This window comes from Aotus nancymaae, unplaced genomic scaffold (assembly GCF_030222135.1).
Source record: "Aotus nancymaae isolate 86718 unplaced genomic scaffold, 86718_ANA_hifiasm-v0.15.2.pri h1tg000057l, whole genome shotgun sequence".
NCBI classification, from domain to species: domain Eukaryota; kingdom Metazoa; phylum Chordata; class Mammalia; order Primates; family Aotidae; genus Aotus; species Aotus nancymaae.
The window spans coordinates 25354867-25378294 of record NW_026988471.1 but is presented as its reverse complement, the minus strand read 5'-3'; the positions used below and the strand labels follow the sequence as shown (position 1 = coordinate 25378294).

Sequence of the window (23428 nt, the reverse complement as noted above, 5' to 3'; positions counted from 1 at the left end):
GGCATTAAGAGGTATTCTAAAGTCCAAATCGCTACAAAGTAGTAAGGCTTGCAAATAAGAAAATAGCTCAAAAACCACAGGGAAAATTATGATATAGCACTGTGAGTGGTTTTTTAAATTTACTTCTTTTTTTTTTTTTTTTTTTTTTGAGATGACATCTTGCTGTGTTGCCTACACTGGCCTTGAACTCCTGGGCTCAAGCAATCCTCCTGCTTAACTTCCCAAGTAGCTGGGACTACAGATGTGTGCCACTGAGCCTGGCTAACTACTGCCCATCTCTACTAAAAATGAAAAAAAAAAAAATCATTAGCTGGGCATGGTGGCCTGTGCCTATAATCCTAGCTACTCGGGAGGTGGAGACAGGAGAATTGCTTGAGCCTGAGAGGCGGAGGTTGCAGTGAGCCAAGATTGTGCCACTGTACTCCAGCCTGGGCAACAGAGCAAGACTCTGTCTCAAAAATAATAATAATAAAATAAATTTTATGAAATCCTAGCCTTGTACAGGTACAGCCCTTTAAATTTTACTTTAGGCTAGACGTAAAAACTTTTGTGTTAGAAAACCTAGTTATGTATTAGAATAAATGATAGTCCTGAAAAAGATAGGGCTGGGGTTCCCTATAGCCATTGGCTGCCACAACTGCTGCTCTGATGCTGGGGTGCCCCAGTCCCAGGAGGAATTGCTCCCTGTGATGTAATAATATATATATATTTGTTCTCTGCCCCTGTTTAGGAGTCTTCAAAGTTTAAAGTCTTCCTGCATGCTAATGAGATGACTGGTACCTGGGGGCTCTTGGATAATCTCAGGATGGTTCCCAGGGGAACCAACCATGTGATTAGAAGCTAGGAACTTTCCACCCTGCTCCCCACCCTCTTGGGAGGGGAGAGGAGCTGGAGATTGAGTTAATAATCAATCATACCTACATGATTTAATGGATCTGGAGGATCCATTAAATCTGGAGGACCCTGGTTCTTCCTATTGTCTTTGATCCTGAAAGGTCGTAAATGGAGTCAAAGCAGCAGCAGCAGCAGCAGATACTTCCAGGGCCTAAGCCTGCTGTCAGGAGGAATGGAAAGATCTAGATTGTTGCTGCTCTATTTGAGGTGTCTTGGTGGGAAATCTGAAATTCAGTATTGTTTGACCTACTGCTTATGTGGATTATTTTTATTTTAAATGTCGACACATTGATCTGCCTAAACTTGGTGGGGAGAAGTCTCCCTCCTTCATCTCAGGAAAGATTTCCAACTTCAGCAGTGCCCTCCATGCTGTCACGACACCTCATGGCTACGATGTAAAGCAGCCACTGTCTCTTCCCAGTGCATTGGAGAGGAAGAGGGAGGGCCTGCAAAGTTTCAACCACAGGATGGGGACTGTGGAGGACAGATCAGGAGCACATTTCCTCAGTGCACTTTGGCCATTAGACGTGTGTATGTGTGATTTAAAAAAAAGTCAGTTCTCATTTTTTTGTCTTAAAATATTTAAAAATGGGCCAGGTGCAGTGGCTCACGCCTGTAATCCCAGCATTTTGGGAGGCCAAGACCGGCAGATCATGAGGTCAAGAGATTGAGACCATCCTGGCCAACGTGGTGACACCCCATCTCTACTAAAAAATACAAAAATTAGCTGGGCGTGGTGGCGCGCACCTGTAGTCCCAGCTACTCAGGAGGCTGAGGCTGGAGAATCGCTTCAACCGGGAGGCGGAGATTGCAGTGAGCTGAGATCCTGCCACTGTACTCCAACCTGGTGACAGAGCTAGACTCCATCTCAAAAAAAAAAAAAAATTAAAATGTTTTCAACTGAAAAAAAAAAAGACATGTATGTATCTGTGCCTTTAAAGACATATTACATACTGTATCCACAAATCTATCTGTTAGTAGAAAAACCATAGGATGAATCAAATGCTCTCTTATAAGATCAGACCAGGCATAGCCTATGAATAGAAAGGTTCCTAATCCCTCTTTATCATCATTAGTATCATTCTTTATCTTAACTATAACATATAGAAAGTAATATATTTGATATTCATATAACACCAGGAAATAACAGACATTAACCTTTCACCAAATGTGTGCTAGAACTTTTTATTTTTTTTAATATGCATTTCAGCTACAGCTACAGCTCTTGACCATCCTGTTCCGTTTTGTCCCTGGAGTTAACCTCTTTTTTGAACTTGTCATTTACATTTATATTTTTAAACTGCTATTATGTGAGTTCATATCTGGATTCAAAATAGTATTATTTTTGTGCTTGCATATGTGTATGTGACTTACGTAAGTGGCATCCCACTGTTTCTAACCTCTTAGGACATTTTTTACAGTCAACATTGTTTTGAGATTGATCCCTATTAATGCATATAGATCCAGTTCATTCATTCCCATTTCTGTATGGTAGTAATAGTGAGTGGGTTCCTTAAGCTCTGAAGTTTGAGACCAGCCTGAGCAATGTGGTGAAACCCTGTCTCTACAAAAAAATAGAAAAAATTAGCCGAGCATGGTGTGTGCCTGTAGTCCCAGCTACTTGGGAGGCTGAGGTGGGAGGATTACTTCCCAGTTGTACTTGCATGGATCTGACTCTAAACCACAAACCCCCAGCAGAATCGTACCAAGAGATAGACCATCCAACACACAGGTCCCAGACCAACCACTGGGTGGCACACATCTGCAGAAGATCTCAATAGCAATAGATGAGAATTGATGTTGAAAGCACAGTTCACAGTAGTTTGATCAGACCTTGTGACTGAACCAAGCCAGGTAGATTACCTGCAAAAAAAAAAATTAACATTTCCCACAGGTTTTAAACAAGGTCCAGAGTCTCATAATATTCAAAATTTCTGGATAAAACTCAAAAGCATTTTAAGTACCTGGAAATCTCAACTCACATGGGAAAAACAATCAACAGATACCAATGCTGAGATGACACAGATGTTAGAATTATCTAAAAAGGATGTTAAAGTACCTATTACAAAAAAGTCATGAGTAAATGTGAACACCGTTTTAAAAATGAATGAAAAGACAAAAAGCCTCAAGGAGGAAATAGAAAATATAAAGAAGAACCAAATGGGAATTTTAGAACTGAAATATATAATAACCAAAATTTAAAAGTTATTGTGGCCGGGCATGGTGGCTCATGCCTGTAATCCCAGCTACTTGTGAGAATCGCTTGAACCCAGGAGGCGGAGGTTGCAGTGAACCAAGATCATGCCACTACACTCCAGCCTGAGTGACAGAGGGAGACTCTGTCTCAAAAAAATAAAACAATTTTTTTTAAAAAAAGTTATTGCTTGAGCTCTGTATTAAATTACTACCATGGCTGCTATAAGAAACAGCTACAAATGTAGTGACTTAAAACAAAACAATGTATTATGTAATGTAATGTGTTCTGAGAGTGAGAAATGTGAAATGAGTCTTACAGAAGTAAAATCAAGATGTCAGCAGATTTGAATTTCTTCTGGAAACTGTGGGGAAGAATCCATTTCCTTGCTCTTTCCAGTGTCTGCAGGCTGTCATCAATCCTTGGCTCAAGGTCCTTTCCCTCATCTTTAAAGTATCAGTCTCGCTGGACACCGTGGCTCACACCTGTCATCCCAGAACTTTGGGAGACCAAGGCAGGAGGATCATTTGAGCCCAGGAGTTTGAGACTAGCCTCAGCAACATAGTGAGACACCATTTCTGCAATAAAATTAAAAATTAGACAAATGTGATGACACACACCTGTGGTCCCAGCTACCCAGGAAGCTGAAGCTCACTTGAGCCCACGAGGTCAAGTCTGAGTGAGCCATGATTACGCCATTGCCTGGGCAACAGAGTAAGACCCTGTCTCAAAACATAAATACATAAATAAAGTGCTACATCAGTCCAACCTCTGCATTTTGGTTTCTCACATTCCTGTCTCCCTTTTATAAGGCTCCTTGTGATTACATTGGGCCCACACAGTTAATCCATGATAATCTCCCTCTCAATATTCATAATTTAATCATATCTGCAAAATCCCTTTTGCCATGTAAATTCACATATTCAGAAGTTCTAGGGATTAGTACATGGACATCTTTGGGTGGTCATTATTCTGTCTACCACAGGCTCAACAGCAGAACAGAGATGAGAGAGGAAAGAGTCAGTCAACTTGAAGATAGATCAATAGAAATGACCCAATCTGAAAAACAGAGGAAAAAAAGATTGAAAAACGGATCCCAGAGCCACTGGGATCTGTGGATAAAATACTAAAAAGGCTCAATAGTTGTATCATTAGGGCTCCAGAGAAGAGGAGAAATAATTCAGTGCAGAAAAAGAATTTGAAATAGTGGCTGATGAAAGACATAAATCTATAGATGCAAAAGCTCAGTGAATCCAAAAAGGTTAAGTCCAAAGAAAGCCCACCCTAAACACATCATAACTGCTAAAAATTAAAGTCAAAGAAAAAATCTTGAAAGCAGCCAAGGAAAAATGATACATTACTTATAGGGGATCAATGAGTTATATGGCTGTGGATTTTGTTTTAGAAACCATGAAAGTCGGAAAGAAATGGAACAGCACTTTTAAATACTGCAAAGATCATATATTTTAACTTTATTTTATTGTTGTGAAAACTGAGGTCTAGAAAGATGAAGTGGCTGTCTTGAATCACAAGGCTCATTAATCCCATTCCTAACATAATGACCACTTTTCTACCATGCTATGGTTTGAATGTGTCTGCCACAGTTTGTGTGTTGGAAATTTAATCCCTAATCCAACAGTGTTGAGGGGTGAGACCTTTAAGAGGTGATTAGGTTGTGAGGACTCTGAATCTGTTTTGTTTTGCTATAACAGAATACCACAGATGGGGTAATTTTTTTTTAAAAGAAGATATTTATTTCTTACAGTTCTGGAGGCCCATGGGAGTAGGTTCCTAATAAAAGGATAAGTTAGGGCCCCCTTCCCCTTTATGTCTCATCTCTCTGTCTCTCTCTGTCTCTCTCTCTCCCCCACTCCCTACACTGCCTGCTCTGCCCCACCCCTGTCATCTCTCTTTCTCTCTCTCTCTCTCTCTCATGTGCTCTCTTGACTTTCTGTCTTCTGCCATGGGATGACAGAGCAGAAAGGCCCTCCCCAGATGTGAGCCCCTTGACCTTGGACTTCTCAGCCTCCAGAACTGTAAGAAATAAATGTCTTCTTTAAAAAAAAATTACTCAGTCTTCTGTTATTGCAACACAAAACAGACTCAGATGTACTGACGCAGCATCCTTGGTTTCTCTGAACATGTGTTAATACATTGTTTTAGCTGCAAGTAACAGAAAACTGCTCTTACCAGCTCAAGCAAGAAGGGAAATAATGAAAGGAAGTCAGGGTCCCTGATGGAACTCAAGATCAGGAGTGCAAATGAGCATCAGGGATAAACTGAATTTGGAAAGAGGAACTCGCCTCATATTTGTCTATTTCTGTCTCCACATTAGCTCTACTTTTTCTTGGAGCTCAAACTATTTTCCCAGTTCATATGACAGAAAACCAAGAGCCGCTGAGTATTACAAATTGTAGGCCCAACCCCAGACTCTCACGGAGTCCCAGCTCCAAAGTTACCCCAGAAGAGAGAAATTGTTCCCACTTGGTTTTAGATGTGGACTTGCTGTAATCAGGGGTTAGTGTAACCATGTACAAAATGGCTACTTTGGCCAAGCATGGTGCCTCACTCCTGTAATCCCAGCACTTTGGGAGGTTGAGGCTGGTGGATCACTTGAGGTCAGGAGTTTGAGACTAGCCTGGCCAACATAGTGAAACCCCATCTCTACTAAAAATGCAAAAATTAGCTGGGCATGGTGGTGGGCACCTGTAGTCCCAGCTACTTGGGAGGCTGAGGCAAGAGAACCGCTTGAACCTCAGAGACGGAGGTTGCAGTGAGCCAAGATCATGCCATTGCACTCCAGCCTGGGTGACAGAGAGAGACTCCATCTCAAAGAAAAAAAAAGAGGCTACTTCCATGGTAAACCTATGGTTATGGGCAGAGGGCAGTTTCTAAGAAATGAGTCAGAAAATAAGTGGAATATAAATCATGAACAACAGGTTCTCAATACAAGAACCCGGTATTTTTATTTTTTGCCCTTGACACACATTTCTCTAGGGCTTCTAACAGGCTGCTCAAAGATATTTTCTAGGTTTATTGACTTTATAAAATCTACTTACTTGCATATTTCATCATTAAATGAAGTTTTTCAGTTTTCCTTCTCACTAGAATATTGAAATAAGTTCTCAACTGCACAGTTTTGTCAGGGAATGCTTACTCCTCACACTTCCACAGAGGGAAGGGAATTTCTACTTCCCAGAAGGATATATTCTCTGTTACCTCTTCCTCTCACCCAAGCAAAAGGTGACTTATATCACTTTTTGATGTAAGGGGAACAGAGAAGGAACAGAGAATATATCCTTCTTGTAAGACTTGGAGAATGAACTCTGGGTGCTCCCTCTTTTGGAGTGGCCAGTCCTCCATACTTCTCCTCAGCTCCACCTCCCCAGAGAGGTAGACTTGGAGATGGCTTGCTGTGCCAGTGACTGAGTTAGTAAATTCAGTTCAAGGAGGATGTATTGGGAAGCACACTTGGCTCAGATCAAAATCATCTTCTCTCACTCAGCTTTTGCATGAATGAAGCTGATTGTGATCTCACTCAGCTTTTCCATGAATGAAGCAGACTCAAGTCTGCTTTCCCATTAGTGACCCCTTCCCAAACTGTAACACATAGTTGTTGACTCAGAGAGAAAACTGTTCTTCTTTCACGGATTAATACTACCTACCATCTTGCAGCCATCCAGGATGTGTACAATACATCTTATATTTTTCTTACATCAGTAATCTTCTCTTATATGATTTCAGGATTTTTTTGTTTCCTGAGACAGAGTTTTGTTCTTGTTGCCCAGGCTGAAGTGCAATGGTGTGATCTCATCTCACCACAACCTCTGCCTCCCGGGTTCAAGCGATGTTCCTGCCTCAGCCTCCCAAGTAGCTGGGATTACACGTATGCACCACCACACCCAGTTAATTTTGTATTTTTAGTAGAGACAGGGTTTCTCCATGTTGTCAGGCTAGTCTCGAACTCCTGACCTCAGATGATCCACCCGCCTCAGCCTCCCAAAGTGCTGGGATTACAGGCGTGAGCCACCATGCCTGGCCTATGATTTCAGGATTTTATCTCACACTTAGATAGGTCATCTACACCTCCAAAATTATAAAATAATTTTCCTTAATGGGTTTAAATAGATGGGGAATGGTACCTAACAGATACTGAAGTTTATAATATTATAACCCTGAATTATACATTAAAATTAGGCAAGACCCTGGTTTAAAGGATTTGAAATTATTTTATCTTTAGAAGAAATAGTTCTTCTCCACTCTAATCTCCTGGTCTCTCCATAGGTTTATTTGTATAAAAGGTTAGCATGAAACTTTTGTGAAGTCCCCACATCTTGTAAGAATCAAAGAATGCATCAGAAACTCCATGAGTTTCTTCAGCTTCTCTAAGTTGTGCCCTTGAGGTACATAGCTTTAATATAAAAGCTGAAGCAGGGTTTTCTGAACAGTCCCAGACAGCAAATATGGGATCTCATTGTAGGGTCCAGAGTTAGATACTTAAATTATGGATCTAAGACTGTCATTATTTATTCTGAATAACTTTGTACCATTTCTTACAACATTCTAATGTCAAAAATACGTTTTTCCTATAAAGACATATATAATGCATCCAGCTTTTTGTTAAAATACCTCTTCTTGTCAAATATCTCACAGATCAGTAATTTTACGGCATCAAACAGTTTTGAACAGACTCTTGCTATATTAGAGTTCTGCATCGACCGAGGGTTGGCTGACTGTTACTGGAATTGTGCTGCAGCTGGGTGAACAGCTGTGCATTTCCCCTTTGCTCTACGCACAACCCATGACGTGGCCACTGCCATTGGCCAAAGCTTGGTAAGCACCCAGCAGAAATCCTGTATCACATAATAGGCGTCATGACCTCTGTATCCAAATCATATTTGCACAAATACACCCAGATTCCCCAGTCAGAATGGCTGTTATTAAAAAGCCAAAAAATAATAGATGCTGGCAAGGTTGTGGAGAAAAAGAATGCTTATACACTGCTGGTGGGAGTGTACATTAGTTCAGCCATTGTGGAAGACAGTGGCAGTCCCTGAAAACCCTAAAGACAGAAATACCATTCTACCCAGCAATGCCATGAGTGGGTGTATATACCCAAAGGAATACAAATCATTCTTTTATAGACACATGCAGCACTGTTCCTGGTAGGAAAGACATGGAATCAACCTAAATGCCCATCGACAATAGACTAGATGAAGAAAATGTGGTACATATACACCATGGAATACTATGCAGCCATAAAAAAGAATGAGATGTCCTTTGCAGGGACATGGATGGAGCTGGAGGCCATTATCCTTAGCAAACTAACACTGGGACAGAAAACCAAATACCACATATTTTCACTTATAAATGGGAGCTAAATGATGAGAACACGTGGACACATAGACGGGAACAGCACACACTGGGGCCTTTCAGAGGATGGAGGGAGAGGATCAGGAAAAATAACTAATGGGTACTAGGCTTAATACCTGGGTGATGAAATAATCTGTACAACAAACCCCCATGACTCAAGTTTACCTATGTAACAAACCTGCACTTTCATCCCTGAACTAAAATAAAAGTTAAAAAAAAAATACACCAAGATTCAATGTCGGGTTCATAGAGGCAACTAATGTGTAGCAATGTCAGCAGTTTCTTTTTTTTTTCTTTTTTTTCTTTTTTAGCCCAGGCTAGAGTGCAGTGCAGTGGCATGATCACAGCTCACTGTGGCTTTGACCTCCTGGGCTCAGGTGATCATCCTGCCTCAGCCTCCTGCGTAGCTTGGGACTACAAGCATGTGCCACCACACCCAGAAAATTTTTTGTGGAGATGACGTTTTGCCATATTAAGGTTTTGCCATGTTGCCCTGGTCTTGAATTCCTGGGGCTCAAGCAATCCACCTGCCTCGGCCTCCCAAAGTGCTGGGATTATAGGCATGAGCCGCCACACCTGGTCCCAGCAGTTACTTTCTATGAGAAGTAATGGAGGCCAGGCGTGGTGGCTCATACCTGTAATCCCAGCACTTTGGGAGGCTGAGGCAGGTGGATCATGATGCCAGGAGTTTGAGACCAGCCTGGCCAACATGGTGAAACTCCGTCTCTACTAAAAATACAAAATTAGCCAGGCGAGGTGGCACATGCTTGCAATCCCAGCTACTTGGGAGACGGAGGCAGGAGAATCACTTGAACCTGGGAGATGGAGGTTGCAGTGAGCCGAGATCACACCACTGTACTCCACCCTGGACAACACAGTGAGACTCCGTCTCAAAAAAATAAGAAGTAATGGAGGCCTGGTCCAGTGGTGGCTCACGCCTGTAATCCCAACTACTTGGGTGGCCTGAGGTGGGAGGATCGCTTTGACCCAGGACTTTGAGGCCAGTGTGAACAACATAATGGGACCCTGTCTCTAAAAAGTAAAAATGAAATAAGGGAGCACTGCTCACTAACAACCTTCACAATCCATGTTTAGAGGTGTCCAGGAAGCAACCTAGGAGTTCAGAGAAGCTGCCAGCCATTAAAAACTTATTAGTTTCCAAAAATCATTATGTATATCGGAGGGACAAAGGCCAATCACATTATGGTTCACTTTGGACTTGGGAGTAGGTAGGTGGCAGCAATAAGTCCCTGTTCACCTGAACTCCGCTCTATGACTAAGACCTGATTCAGCCTGTGGGTGCTTCCTGACACCCCATGAAACTTGGGCAAGTCTAGAGGACTCTGAACCTGATTGGTCCATAAGACTGTAATATTTGATATAAATATATATATAGTTTTTTACTTTTTGAGACGGAGTCTCATTCTGTTGCCCAGGCTGGAGTGCAGTGGTATGATCTTGGCTCACTGCAACCTCCACCTCCCAGGTTCAAGCGATTCTCATACCTCCGCCTCCCGAGTAACTGGGATTACAGCCACCCGCCACCACCCCCAGCTAATTTTTTTGTATTTTTAGTAGAGATGGGGTTTCACCATGTTGGCCAGGCTGGTCTTGAACTCCTGACCTCAGGTGATCTGCCTGCCTCGGCCTCCCAAAGTGCTGGGATTAGATTTCAGGTGTGAGCCACTGCACCTGGCCAGATTTGATATTTTTATTAAGATCTTTTCTGATACAAAATACAAAATTGAAAAATACAGGGCCGGGCGCGGTGGCTCACACCTGTAATCCCAGCACTTTGGGAGGCCGAGGCGGGTGGATCACGAGGTCAAGAGATCGAGACCATCCTGGTCAACATGGTGAAACCCCGTCTCTACTAAAAATACAAAAAATTAGCTGGGCATGGTGGCGCGTGCCTGTAATCCCAGCTACTCAGGAGGCTGAGGCAGGAGAATTGCTTGAACCCAGGAGGCGGAGGTTGCGGTGAGCCGAGATCGTGCCATTGCACTCCAGCCTGGGTAACAAGAGCGAAATTCCGTCTCAAAAAAAAAAAAAAAAAAAAAAAGAAAAATACAGAAAAGTAGAAAAACATACCAAATTCTACCATTTAGTTACAATCACGGTTTATGTCTTGGTATATTTCATTTATTGATTGATTGATTTGATACAAATATTACCTAAGGCCCCCAATGCACGGTGCTAGGCTCTGGGGGGTACTGAGGTAAACTCCACACTTTGGAAAGCCTGCAGCATTTCCCTCCAGTCTTTTTCTAGATACTTCTGCACATGCAAAAATGTTTCAAGCTTTTCTAAAATTATAGGAACAGTCTAAAAAGTGTAAAATAAATCTCAAATCTATCAGTAGTTTTGGACACCTCGGACACCTCAGCTTTGCTTGAACTAGGAATATGTTGTTCTCCTTGCTATTCTCACTATTAGTCATGAACTCAAAGTGGTTAAGATGAGAGATGAGTTGGGAATTAATTAGGGAAAATTATGTTCTAGGAGTGGAATATGGAGGACTGCTCCAGCTCCATCAGCTTTCTTTCTCTTTTCTTTTTTCCTTCCTTTTTTTTTTTTTTTTTGAGATAGATTCTTGCTCTGTCACCCAGGCTGGAGTGCAGTGGCGTGATCTTGGCTCACTGCAAGCTCCGCCTTCTGGGTTCGAGACCAGCCTGGCCAAGATTGCGTAACACCTACTCTACTAAAAATACAAAAAATTAGCGGGGTGTGGTGGTGCAGGCAGCCAAGGCCAGGCTGGACCTTGTGATCTGCTCACCTCAGGCTCCCAAAGAGCTGGGATTACAGACATGAGTCACTATGTCCGGCCAACTATACTTTTAATACTAAAAATCAATATTTTATATTTTGATAATTAGCAGGTGAGAAATAGTATCTTCTTATTTTGATTTGTATAAATGTGAACTCTGTTGTTTTAAGGCCTCTGAGCTTACTTATTTGATGTTGCAAGCTAATTTCTCAGTTCCTGAGCCCACTTTTCTCTTTTTACTACCTCTGTCCTTTCACTATTATACACTGGTTTCTTCATTCTTTTGTTCTTTCCAGAAACATGTATTAATTCTCTACTATGTGTCAGCAGTGTTAGGCATTGGGATTACACAGATAATTATCTGTAAGGCATTTTCCCTTGGATCAAGGAGATCATTATAACAGAGGACACAGACGTATCAAACTATTTCTTTTTTATGTTATTTATTTATTTATTTTGAGATGGAGTCTTACTCTTGTCGCCCAGGCTGAAGTGCAATGGCATGATTTCAGATCACTGCAACCTCCACCTCACAGGTTCAAGCAATTCTCCTGCCTCAGCCTCCTAAGTAGCTGGGATTACAGGCACCCGCCACCATCCCTGGCTATTTTGTATTTTTAGTAGACACAGGGTTTTGCCATGCTGGGCAGGTTGGACTTGAACTCCCAACCTTAGTTGATCAACCCACCTTGGCCTCCCAAAAGTGGGCGGATCACCTGAGGTTAGTGAGCCACCACGCCCAGCCGTTATTGAACTATTTCTATTCCTTCTTCAGTGAATTGCCTGTTCCCATCTTTTGCCTATTTTCTGTCTTATTGATATTGATATGAACACTAGAAGAAAGTTCCTATGTTGAGAAAATTATTCTTTTTAGGCCAAACTTAAAAGTTTTTAGACAGTCAAATTTATTGCCTTTTTGTCTTCTCAGTTTTATGTCTTGTTTAAAAAAATCTTTCTCACTTCAAAATTATTTCATGAAATAACTTGATAATTTCTTCTAGTATTTTCTCAGATCCGTTTTTACATTTAAGACTCTAGGCCAGTGCAGTGGTGCACACCTGTAATCTCAGCTATATGGGAGGCTAAGGTGGGAGGATAGCTTGAGCCCAAAAGTTTGAGGCTATGGAGAGCTACAATCATGAGCTTTGATCATGCTACTGCACTCTAGCCTGGGCAACAGAGGGAGGCCTTGCTTCTAAAAGAAAGAAAAAGAGCGAGAGTGAGAGTAAGCGAGAGATTGAGAAAGAAAGAGAGAGAGAAAGAAGGAAAGAGAGAGAGAAAGAGAAAGGAAGGAAGGAGAGTGAGAAAAGAAAGAAAGAAAAGAGAAAGAAAAGAGAGAGAGGAGGGAAGGAAAGAAGGGAGGGAGGGAGAAAGGGAAGAAGGGAGGATTCTGGTCTATCTGGAAATTGTTTTAGAGTAAAAATTAGCTCTCATATTTTTATCTTTTTTTATTTTAAATTTTTATTTTCCAACCCTGACTCTTCAGTCAGTGATCCAGCTTCTGAGGAGTTCCAGAACAATCCAGATTTCCCAGGTCCTTGGGAACATGACTGAACCTGGCTTATTGACATGTTGCTGGTTGTGACTTCAAACCCCTAAGCCTCTCCTGCTCTCTGAGCTTTTGGTCCAGAGCCCAAGAGGAGCCTGGGCACCATTCTCACTGGAGCATGTGGGCTCCAGGTGGCCCCCAAGAGACCTGGAACCTCATTTGACTCAGAGCCTCAGGCTGTAGCGCTTCCTCTGTAACTGCAGCCCTGGCTCCCTCCCCTCTTCCCTCCCATCCCATCTGCACACTGCCCCACCAGCTCTTCTCTGCAGAAATTTGCATCATGGTCTTGTAGGGAAGGCTTCACTGAGCCATGGTCTGTCCAGCTGCCCCACTGCTGCTCCTGGCCACGACTCTTCCCCTGGTGGGGTCACCAGTTGTCCAAGCATCCCAACCCGTAAGTGAGACTGGGGTGAGAGCCAGGAAAGGTCTGCAGAGGCGACAGTGGGGACCTCTGGTTGGGAGAGACAAGGCATGGAATGAAAGGATAGGTAGCAGGAAAGGGCGGAGGGGAGAGAAGGTAGTGTGTAAGGAAAGTGCCTGCTTTGTCATGCGATCTCTGAGAACTCAGCCTTGTTCTCTTGGGTGTGGGGGATAGCTTCTGTTTCCTTATTTGAGTCCCTGTAAACTTCTATGACACCTGCTGCACTTGGGATAAAGGCTTGTCCAGTCAAGCTGGCCATTTGAAAAGAAAAAGAAAAGCTTTGTAGATTTGGGAACTATTGGCTTAGAGGATGGGAGAGAATCTGAGGAAAGGCATCAGAGTCTAGAGGGTGCCTTTCCATCTGTGTTCTCCCCAGCAGATAGCTGTATCTATGCCTGCGTCTATATCTATATATCACTAAGCTGAAATCTATCTGTACTACTAAATCTCTATCTTCGTGTAAATATATGTCTATATCTGTATCTAAATCTGTCTATATCCATACCTTGTTTTAGACATGCTCTCACCATGTTGGCCAGGCTGGACTTGAACTCCTGGGCTCAAGTGATCCTCCCACCTGAGCCTCCCAAGTAGCCAGGACTAAAGGCACATGCCACTGTGACCAGCTTATATTCATATCTTAACCTTATTCTTACCTGTATCGATATCTTGTATTGGATAGAGAGTCACACGCACAGGCAGGAGCATATAGACAGGGCTCAGGCCTGTGGCGCTGGGAGCCCTCTTCCTGGAGGAAGGACTGCCTGGTTCTCTCCTTGACCCAGCTCCTTCCTCACCACCCTACCAGACAGACCCTTCCCTGCCTGCCCCATCCCCCTATTTTCTAGCTTTGGCCCATGGCCCAAGGGACAGACAGTGTGGGCCCAGACCTCCACCCTCACCCTGACAGAGGAAGAGTTGGTGAGGAAATAATGTACAGGAACCAAAGACTAAGGAAAGAGGCTGCTCACCCTGCTGTCAAATCCTACAGAAGGAATAAGCTCCCCAAGTGCCTGGGCCCTAGCCAGCTCTGTCCAGACCCACTGCTGGAGCTCCAGAGCCAGTCATTTCAATTAGCCTAGAGGCCCAGGGACAGGTAAACTCAGGGAGGAATTAAACAAAGCATGTTGACTTCCCAGGGTGTGCCTGGTTCCTGGTCTTGTGTGGGATCTGTGGGCTCTAACAGGTTCCTGGGGTTGCACCTCTGGCACCCCCTAGCGGAAGCGGGCTGTTGAGACTGAGTCATGCTGGCTGAGACTAGCCAGGCTGGCTCCTGAGGTGTCTTTGGAAGGGACTTTAGGTCTTTCCTCTGTGTTCTGTTCCAGGGACAGAGTCAGGCTGGAGGGGAATCTGGATCTGGGCCACTCCTGGACCAAGAGAATGAAGCAGAGGGTGAGTGGATGGACAGGAGGAGGAGGGAGGGGGAAGAGATAGGAGCAGGGAATGAGGTGGGAACCCAGGATCCACAGAGGAGAGGGCGGACGCAGTGAGGGAGTGGTGGCGGAGAGAGAGGACTGGCTCTGATCACAGGCGACAGGTCGGTGACCAGTTCTTTAGCGGTGAGGCCTGGAGATGAACTCATTTGTCTTTGGAGCCTCATCCATAAAATAGAGGTTGCTGGGCAGAGGGCATGAAGCCATGCATCTGAAGGCACTGTGCCTAAGGGAGGAGTTCCCTTCCTGAGCCCTGTCTCTATGCACCTGAACAGGCTGTGGGAGGGGTTCTGTCCTGCGTTCCTGGGACTAGCCAGTGAGGTGAGAGAATCCAGAGGGCTTGTGGCCTCACTGCCTGTCCTCGCCAGCTGTCCCCTCTGCTCCTGTAGAATCAGTGCTGGTCTCCGTCTACGTACATCTGGACTTTTCAGATAAGACCTGGCCCCCTGCAGTCTCCAGGACCCTGGCTCTCCATGCTGCCTCAGCTTCCTCTGCTCCAAGGCCTCTTCTCACTGGCCTCAGACTCACAACAGGTACCGCTTGTGTGGGAAGGGGGCTGAGAGTGAATGAACATGGGCTCTTGGGCCTCCTGCAGCCAGCTTGCCTGAGACGCTGGGAGCCCCTCTGTATTTCCTGGAGGAAGGACTGCCTGGTTCTCTCTCCATGGCATAGCTCCTTCCTCACCTCCCTACCAGACAGACCCTTCCCTGCCTGCCCCATCCCCCATCTTCTAACTTTGGCTGATGGCCCAAGGAATAGACAACAGGGCCCAGACCTCCACCTTCAGCCTATTCCCTTGCCTCATGTGACCTCTGCTGCTTCAAGTCCTGACTGAGGGGGCAGTCCTGATGCGTGGGCCTGACTGAGGCACCTGGAGCTTGGGGATTGGGCCAGATACCCAGCCCTAAGGCCTCTCAGGCATCAGGCAGGGGTTGGCCCTGACCGCCTAGCTTCCTCAGACAGCCTGCCCACTCCCTCTTCCCTTCTCTCTGTCACAGAGTGTCATGTCAACCACGAGGGGTATTTCTATTGCACTTGCCTCTCTGGGTACCAGTGGAACACCAGCATCTGCCTCCATCACCCTCCCTGTCAAAGCCCCGACAACCACCAGCCCTGTGGCTGCCTTATCTTCAGCCATCCCGAACCCGGGTACTGCCAGCTGCTGCCACCTGGTGAGGAAGGTTGGGAACTTGGAAACCAGTGGCCTTAAGTGAAATAAACGCTCTCAGTGGTTTCTTCCCCTCTGAACCTGTAGTTTGGCCAGCTGGCCCAAGCCCAGCTGCTCCTCTGGGTAGGAGAGAAAGCCAGCCATCATAGCAGATCATAGGCCCTGAGCTTGGAACCTGAGTAGGAAGACTAATGACGGGGGGTCCAGAGACATGAGGACAAGGAGAGACAGTGCTAGAGTAACCCTGCTTTTTTTTTTTTTTTTTGAGACGGAATCTCGCACTTGTTGCCCAGCTGGAGTGCAATGGCGTGATCTCGGCTCACTGTAACCTCCACCTCCCAGGTTCAAGCAATTCTCCTGCCTCGGCCTCCCGAATAGCTGGGATTACAGGCACCTGCCACCATCCCTGGCTAATTTTCGTATTTTTAGTAGAGACGGAGTTTCACCATGTTGGCCAGGCTAGTCTCAAACTGCTGACCTCAGGTGATCCATCCACCTCAGCCTCCCAAAGTGCTGGGAGTGCAGGCGTGAGCCACCACTCCCAGCCATGACCCTGCTTTTTATCTAAGGAGGCAGGAAGCAGCTCCAGCAGCCCCAAGATACCTGGGGGAGGGAGAGACATAGACCAGAAAGATTCTTGCTTTGCTTTCCAATAACAGATAGAGTCTTCCAGGCTGGATTGCAGCAGGCCACACTCAGATGCCCAACCAGGGACAAAAAGAAAAATTTAAAAAGCTAGGGAGGGAGTGTGGAGGAATGGGCTTCAGACTCAGGGGAGGAGCAATTGCTCAGCTGCATCTGAGGGCCATGAGTCCCTCCTCCAGGGGTCCCCTGTCACCTGCCTCCCTGCAGTCCCCGGGATCCTGAGCCTGAACTCCCAGCTGCAGATGCCTGGCGACACGCTGAGCCTGACTCTCCTTCTAAGCCAGGAGGCCACCGACCTGAGCTGGTTCCTGAGGCACCCAAGTAGTCCCAACCCCATCCTCCTGCAGCCAGGGACACAGGTGTCTGTGACTTCCAGCCAGGGCCAGGCTGCCCTCAGCATCGCGAACATGTCCCGTCACTGGGCAGGTAGCCAGCCTGGCTTCCTCTCCTTGCCTCCCTTCTCTTTCCTCTTGTTTCTCTTCTTCCTCCTCCTCTTTCTCCCACGTCTCCTTCCCCTCCCCTTCCTTCTTTTCTTTCTGCCTCTTCCTTACCCTTTTCATCTTTCCATTTACCATTCTGGGGAAACAAAGGCTAAGAGATCCCTTGGTGTAAAAAACTGCAATGTGTCAAATTCTAAAAGTGGCCAACTTTTTCACTGTGATCTGGGACTTCTGAGACCCTTTTCAGGGTTCACAAAGTCACAACTACTGTCCTAATATCCTAAGATGTCATCTGCCCCTTTCACTGCCACTCCCTCGGGGGTAAACAGGGCCCTTTCCAGAGGCTACATGGCTATCGTGAGATTGAATGCAAAAACAGATGGGAGAACCCAGACATGGGCCAGATTTGCAAACATGTAAAACAAAGTCACTCACCTAATTATGTTTTGGAAAATGTAGTTATTTTTCATAAAAATGTCTCTGTTAACAAAAATACTAGAATGTGGAGAATATGGTCTCCATTTCTGCTGAGAACAGATCCATGTCTTTCAAGTTGCTAAAATGGCAGGGGTGGTTCAGGAAGGCATCTGCTCTGGGGAGAGGGGTTCATTTTGGAATTCATGGGCTTGTGCTGATAAAAAAGAGATCTTGGACGGCGCAGTGGCTCATGCCTGTAATCCCAGCACTTTGGGAGGCCAAGGCGGGCAGATCATGAGGTTAAGAGATCGAGACCATCCTGGCCAACATGGTGAAATCCTGTCTCTGCTAAAAAATACAAAAATTAGCTGGGCATGGTGGCACATGCCTGTAGTCCCAGCTACTCGGGAGGCTGAGACAGGAGAATTGCTTGAACCCAGAAGGTGAGGTTGCAGTGAGCTAAGATCATGCCACTGCACTCCAGCCTGGCACCTGGCAACAGAGCAAAACTCCATCTCAAAAAATAAATAAATACAAAATAAAGAGGTCTCTTTTAGAAATCTCTTCTACCTCCTAGAAATCCTTCTTGGGGACAGGGAATGTTCACCAAAGGGGCCATCCTGGGCTCTTTCTTGCTGGTTTTAAGCACTGGGTGGCAGGAGAGGACAGGAGCGAGGCTGTGGTGTGGAAAGCGGCAGATTCTGTGGTGCAGGGGGGTCCAGAGGAACCCCAGTGTGCAGCCGACGCGCGTCTGCAGGTGAGTACATGAGCTGCTTCGAGGCCCAGGGCTTCAGGTGGAGCCTGCACAAGGTGGTGAAGGTGCCCTTGAAGGCGACAGATGTGGCTCGACTTCCAGACCAGCTGTCCATCTCCTGTGCCACCTCCCCTGGCTTCCAGCTGAGCTGCTGCATCCCCAGCACAAACCTGGTCTACACTGCGGCCTGGAGCCCCGGCGAGGGCAGCAGAGGTATGAGAAGGGGACAGCAGTCAGGGGTCAGAGGGACCAGGGGGCAGCTAGTCTCCTCCAGGCAGCTGGGTCTTTAGCTCATGAGAAACAGGCCACAGTTCAACCAGAGAATGGGGCCCAAGGCCATTTCCGACCCCATCAGAGCCATCCCACGTCTATTGCCATCACATAACCACATGTGCAGAGAAAACTTTCTGCAAAATGCTGTCATCTACACAACCTCATTTAACTCCCTATGGAATTAGTTTGATGATAGTCCCCATTTTACAAATGAGGAAACGGTGGAAACTGAGTCCTAGAGCTTATTAGAGACCCCCGTCCCCTCCAGCAAAATCCAGGCTCTCAGTGGAGCCGACACAGCATTTGGCTCTTCCCCACTGCTTCCCCTGTTTCTGAAGTGCTAAAAAGACTGAAACAGCGTGTCAGAGCCTGCTGGGTTCCAGGCCTGTCCCTGGCCCAGGGACAGTTCCCTTCTCTTGTTTTGCCCTCAGCCTTCTCCTTCAACGCGTCAGGCTCTGAGTGCTTTGTGCTGGCTGTTCAGCGCTGCCCGGCAGCCGACACCACGTATACTTGTGACCTACAGAGCCCAGGCGTGGCTCCACTCAGGGTCCCCATCTCCATCACCATCATCCAGGGTGCGTAGGGCTTGGGGTCCAGTGGGCCAGCCCCAGCTGCTTGCCTTGGGAGCAGGGCTCTCTTGCATGGCGCGTCCCTGCCCCGGGCAACAGAACTGGGCTCCGGGGCCCGCACAGGCTCCTGCCCAATGAGAGGCTAGGGTGAGGCTGTGATCGCTGAGTATCCCCTGCTCGTCATTCTTCAGATGGAGACATCACCTGCCCTGAGGACTCCTCGGTGCTTACCTGGAATGTCACCAAAGCTGGCCACGTGGCACATGCACCATGTCCTGAGAGCAAGAGGGGCACAGTGAGGCGGCTCTGCAGGGCTGATGGAGTCTGGGGGCCCATTAACAGCAGCTGCACAGATACGAGGCTCCTGGCCTTATTCGCTACAGCCAAGGTGAAGCTTCTGTCTTGCTGCCCACATGCTCCCTCCACAGCCCACCTCGGCCTCTCTAGGACACAGCTTGCAGATCCTTTCCCCATGAGGCCCAGCCCTTAGGCTGTTTAGCTTCTCTGAGCTGGAGCCGAGCAGAGCCAGGAAGTAGGTGTGGGAGGGCCCGAGGGGGCCAGCGATCTCCATGGGGCTGGGATGCCCTTCTCAAACCACAATTCCACCATGTGTCCCGCTTCCTGCTGTCTCATCTGTCTCAGCTGCTGCAGGCAGGCCAGGGTAGGCCTGCTGAGGAGGTGCCACAGATCTTGGCACAGCTGCCAGGGCAGGCGGCAGAGGCAAGTTCACCCTCCGACTTACTGATCCTGCTGAGCACCATGAAATACCTAGCCAACGTGGTGGCGAAGGCCAGAATACAGCTTGACCACAGTGCCCTGAAGGTGAGATCTCTGAGCCACAGTGGGGGCCAGCTGGGCACTGTGTGGGGGGTGGAGGCTCCTCACCTGTGGGCACTTCTGTCCCTCTGACATCACCATGGGCTGTCGGGCAGCAGAGCTCTCCAGAGTCCAGGGGTCTGCTCCTGGTCCATTTCTCCTCTCAGACAGCGGTCTCCAAGGCTGCGGATTGGAGAAGGCCTGGCGCTGGAAGCACATGGGGGCTGGAAGGCAGGAAAGAGTGTGGAGACATGAGGCCTGAAGCGTGTGTGCGCATGCAGGCGTGTGGCTATGACACAGACAGGAAGTTTCCATGGAGACACTGAAGTGTGCTTGGTGTGGCCGGGTTCACCTAAAACGGTTCTCAGTATGAGCATCCGTTGGTGACCTACAAGCTGCAGCCAAAAGTGTAACAAAGGACAGTGATATGTCACACTGTTCACACTTGGGAATACACAGCATCTGTGAATGCACAGACATGTTTGTGGCCCTCACCTCCAGGACACAGTGCCGTCTACCACGGTCACCATTCCTAGCTTTGTAGACCTGGAGGGGCCAAAGAATAGGAGAAGTCCCCTCTTAGAACCGGGGTGGCCCCAAGGGATGGAGGGGGAAGAAGGGTTTTCAGCAGAGGGGCTGGGTGCAGTCAGAGGACAGATCCTTAAAGATGCCCCCAGGTGTTTCGCCCAACAGCTCCCCGTTCTTCCCATCAGGAAAGTCTCCCTGGACAGGCTGTCTTCCTCTCCCTTTTCTCTCCAACCTCGGGTGGTACACTGGACTGGGAAGGGAAGCTTTGGGGTCTGTAGTTTTCATTGCCTCAGCTCAGTCCTATGGGCGCCAGCAGACAGGGCTCATCTTTCTGTTGGGTGCCGCAGAATCTCCTGATTACCACAGACAAGGTCCTAGATATGGATACCGGTTCTCTGTGGACCCTGGCCCAAGCCCGCAAGCCCTGGGCGGGCTCGACTCTCCTGATGGCGGTGGAGACCCTGGTGCGCAGCCTGCGCCCGCAGGACCAGCCCTTCGCCTTCAGCTTGCCCAATGTGCTGCTGCAGAGCCAGCTGTTCGGACCCACGTTTCCTGCTGACTACAGCATCTCCTTCTCTACTCGGCCCCCGCTGCAGGCACAGATTCCCGGGCACTCCCTGGCCCCACTGGTCCGTAATGGAACCCAAATAAGTATTACTAGCCTGGTGCTGCGAAAACTGGACCACCTTCTGCCCTCAAACTATGGACAAGGGCTGGAGGATTCCCTCTATGCCACTCCCGGCCTGGTCCTTGTCATTTCCATCATGGCAGGCGACAGGGCCTTCAGCCAGGGAGAGGTCATCATGGACTTTGGGAACACGGATGGTTCCCCCCACTGTGTCTTCTGGGATCACAGTCTCTTCCAGGGCAAGGGGGGTTGGTCCAAAGAAGGGTGCCAGGCACAACAGGCGGCCAGCGCCAGCCCAACCGCTCGGTGCCTCTGCCAGCACCTCACTGCCTTCTCCGTCCTCATGTCCCCCCACGCTGCTCCGGAAGAACCTGCCCTGGCACTGCTGACTCAGGTGGGCTTGGGGGCTTCCATCCTGGCGCTGCTCGTGTGCCTGGGTGTGTACCGGCTAGTGTGGAGAGTCGTGGTGCGGAACAAAGTCGCCTACTTCCGCCACGCTGCCCTGCTCAACATGGTGCTCTGCTTGCTGGCTGCCGACACCTGCTTCCTGGGCGCCCCCCTGCTCCCTCCCGGGCCCCGCAGCCCGCTCTGCCTCGCTGCCGCCTTCCTCTGTCATTTCCTCTACCTGGCCACATTTTTTTGGATGCTGGCACAGGCCCTGGTGTTGGCCCACCAGCTGCTCTTTGTCTTCCACCAGCTGCCCAAGCACCGAGTTCTCCCGCTGATGGTGCTCCTGGGCTACCTGTGCCCACTGGGGTTTGCGGGTGTCACCCTGGGGCTCTACCTCCCTCAAGGGCAGTACCTGAGGGAGGGGGAATGCTGGCTGGATGGGAAGGGAGGAGCGTTCTACACCTTCGTGGGGCCAGTGCTGGCCATCGTAGGCGTGAATGGGCTGGTACTAGCCATGGCCTTGCTGAAGTTGCTGAGACCTTCGCTGTCAGAGGGACCCCCAGTGGAGAAGCGCCAAGCTCTGCTGGGTGTGATCAAAGCCCTGCTCATTCTCACACCCATCTTTGGCCTCACTTGGGGGCTGGGCCTGGCCACTCTGTTAGAGGAAGTCTCCACGGTCCCTCATTACATCTTCACCATTCTCAACACTTTCCAGGTAGGTGACAGGGGGGTGGCTGTGCTTTTTGCCCTTTTAGGTGGTCTAAGTCATGGCCGACCCCTTCTCTAGGAGGTACCAAGCTGGAGCAGAAGAAACATAGGTTCAGGAATTTTAGAAGGCCCAGGTGTGGATCCCAGTTCCTCCGCTGACTAGCTGGATAACTTTGGACAAATTACATAACCTCTCTGAGCTGTGGTTTTCTTACCTGTAAAATAATAGCTGATATTGTTGGAGAAATCAGGAAATTGTCAGTACCCAATCCTTTGGTATCCCTTTTCTAATCAGAACAGTAAGAAAAGCACCTGAAATGGTGGTAACAGGAAAATTGAGACGGGAAGGCTTAGGATGTGAATTACACAGGAGGACAGAAGGAGCACACTGATTCGGGTGGATCCCTTCCTCCTTGACCAGCTTACCCCCATGTCCCTCTTCTCAGGGTGTCTTCATCCTACTGTTTGGTTGCCTCATGGACAGGAAGGTGAGTCTTCCCACCTAACCCCCTGCCTCACTTGCAGCCCACAGGCCGGGGCTGTGGCTGGCATAAGCGCAGCATTTACCTCTCCCGCAGGTACAAGAAGCTTTGTGCAAACACTTCTGCCGTGCCCAAGCCCCCAACACCACCATCTCCCTGGTGAGTTCCTGGCTTCAGATCCTCAGCTCTCCACTGAGAGCATGTCAGAAGGTGTTCCACGGCCTTCCCCAGAGGACATGGGCACAGCCAGAAGCTGAGAGAAGACTGGGGTTGGTTTTTAGAATGAGCAGGTTTCAGCTTCCAGCTCCCCACCGGTGGAGCAAGCAGCCCGGTCAGAGTCGTCAGAATCGGGTTCCTGGGTTCCTGATTATCACCGGGACTCCTGCTGACTCTCTTGCCTCTGGTTTTTCCATCTAAAAATCTGCCTCCAGTTAGCATTTGAAGAAAAAATGAGGGATCAGTACTCATAGGAGTTACTGTAGCTGAGAGCACAATTTCTAGGATTCCTGTAGCCTAGGCAGGAGTGCATTTGAGAAAGTAAAAACGGATAAAACCTCTTCAAGGGAGAGTTGACGATAATAATTGCCCTGCAATTGGGCCTTTCCACCCCTTACTAGGCCACAAATGAAAGCTACATCTTGGAACACAGCAAAGGAGGAAGTGACACTGCCAGGTGAGAACTCAGCTTTCTCAGGGGCAGCCTGAGCAGGGTGGATTGAGGATGGTGTGGCAAAGGGCCTCCTGGCAAAGTTCTGGACAGAAGGCTTCTCTTTCCATTCCCAGCCCACACCAAAGGGTAGGAAACAGGTTTTCAGTGTAGCCAGTGCTAGATGGGTGGGGACGGTGGAAATGTCGGAGAGCAGAAGGCATAGCACCTTCTCTTGCTTTCCAAGAAGGCTAGGGGAGTTTCACCACCACCAGTCCTTGACTCAGTTTCTCTGAAAATTCCTTTTCACATGATCACACTTTTAATTATCAT

The 23428-nt window shown here is 47.8% G+C and overlaps 1 protein-coding gene and 1 long non-coding RNA gene across 2 annotated transcripts in view; one reads left to right on the top strand and one right to left on the bottom strand.

Moving 5' to 3' along the window:
- Positions 1-23428, bottom strand: part of LOC105733209 (uncharacterized) — a 28668-nt gene that overhangs the window by 4994 nt on the left and 246 nt on the right. The window contains exon 2 of the long non-coding RNA XR_001111205.2: positions 19783-19937. This is a non-coding gene — a long non-coding RNA (uncharacterized LOC105733209). The remainder of the gene's footprint in view (positions 1-19782; positions 19938-23428) is intronic.
- Positions 13088-23206, top strand: ADGRF3 (adhesion G protein-coupled receptor F3). The gene is made up of 13 exons (XM_012475534.2): positions 13088-13171; positions 14524-14590; positions 15021-15164; positions 15630-15801; positions 16623-16870; positions 18059-18268; positions 18760-18903; positions 19089-19285; positions 19540-19719; positions 20589-21974; positions 22414-22455; positions 22546-22608; positions 23067-23206. Exons 1-13 carry the CDS (start codon positions 13088-13090, stop codon positions 23124-23126), a joined length of 2997 nt encoding a protein of 998 aa, XP_012330957.1. The 3' UTR covers positions 23127-23206.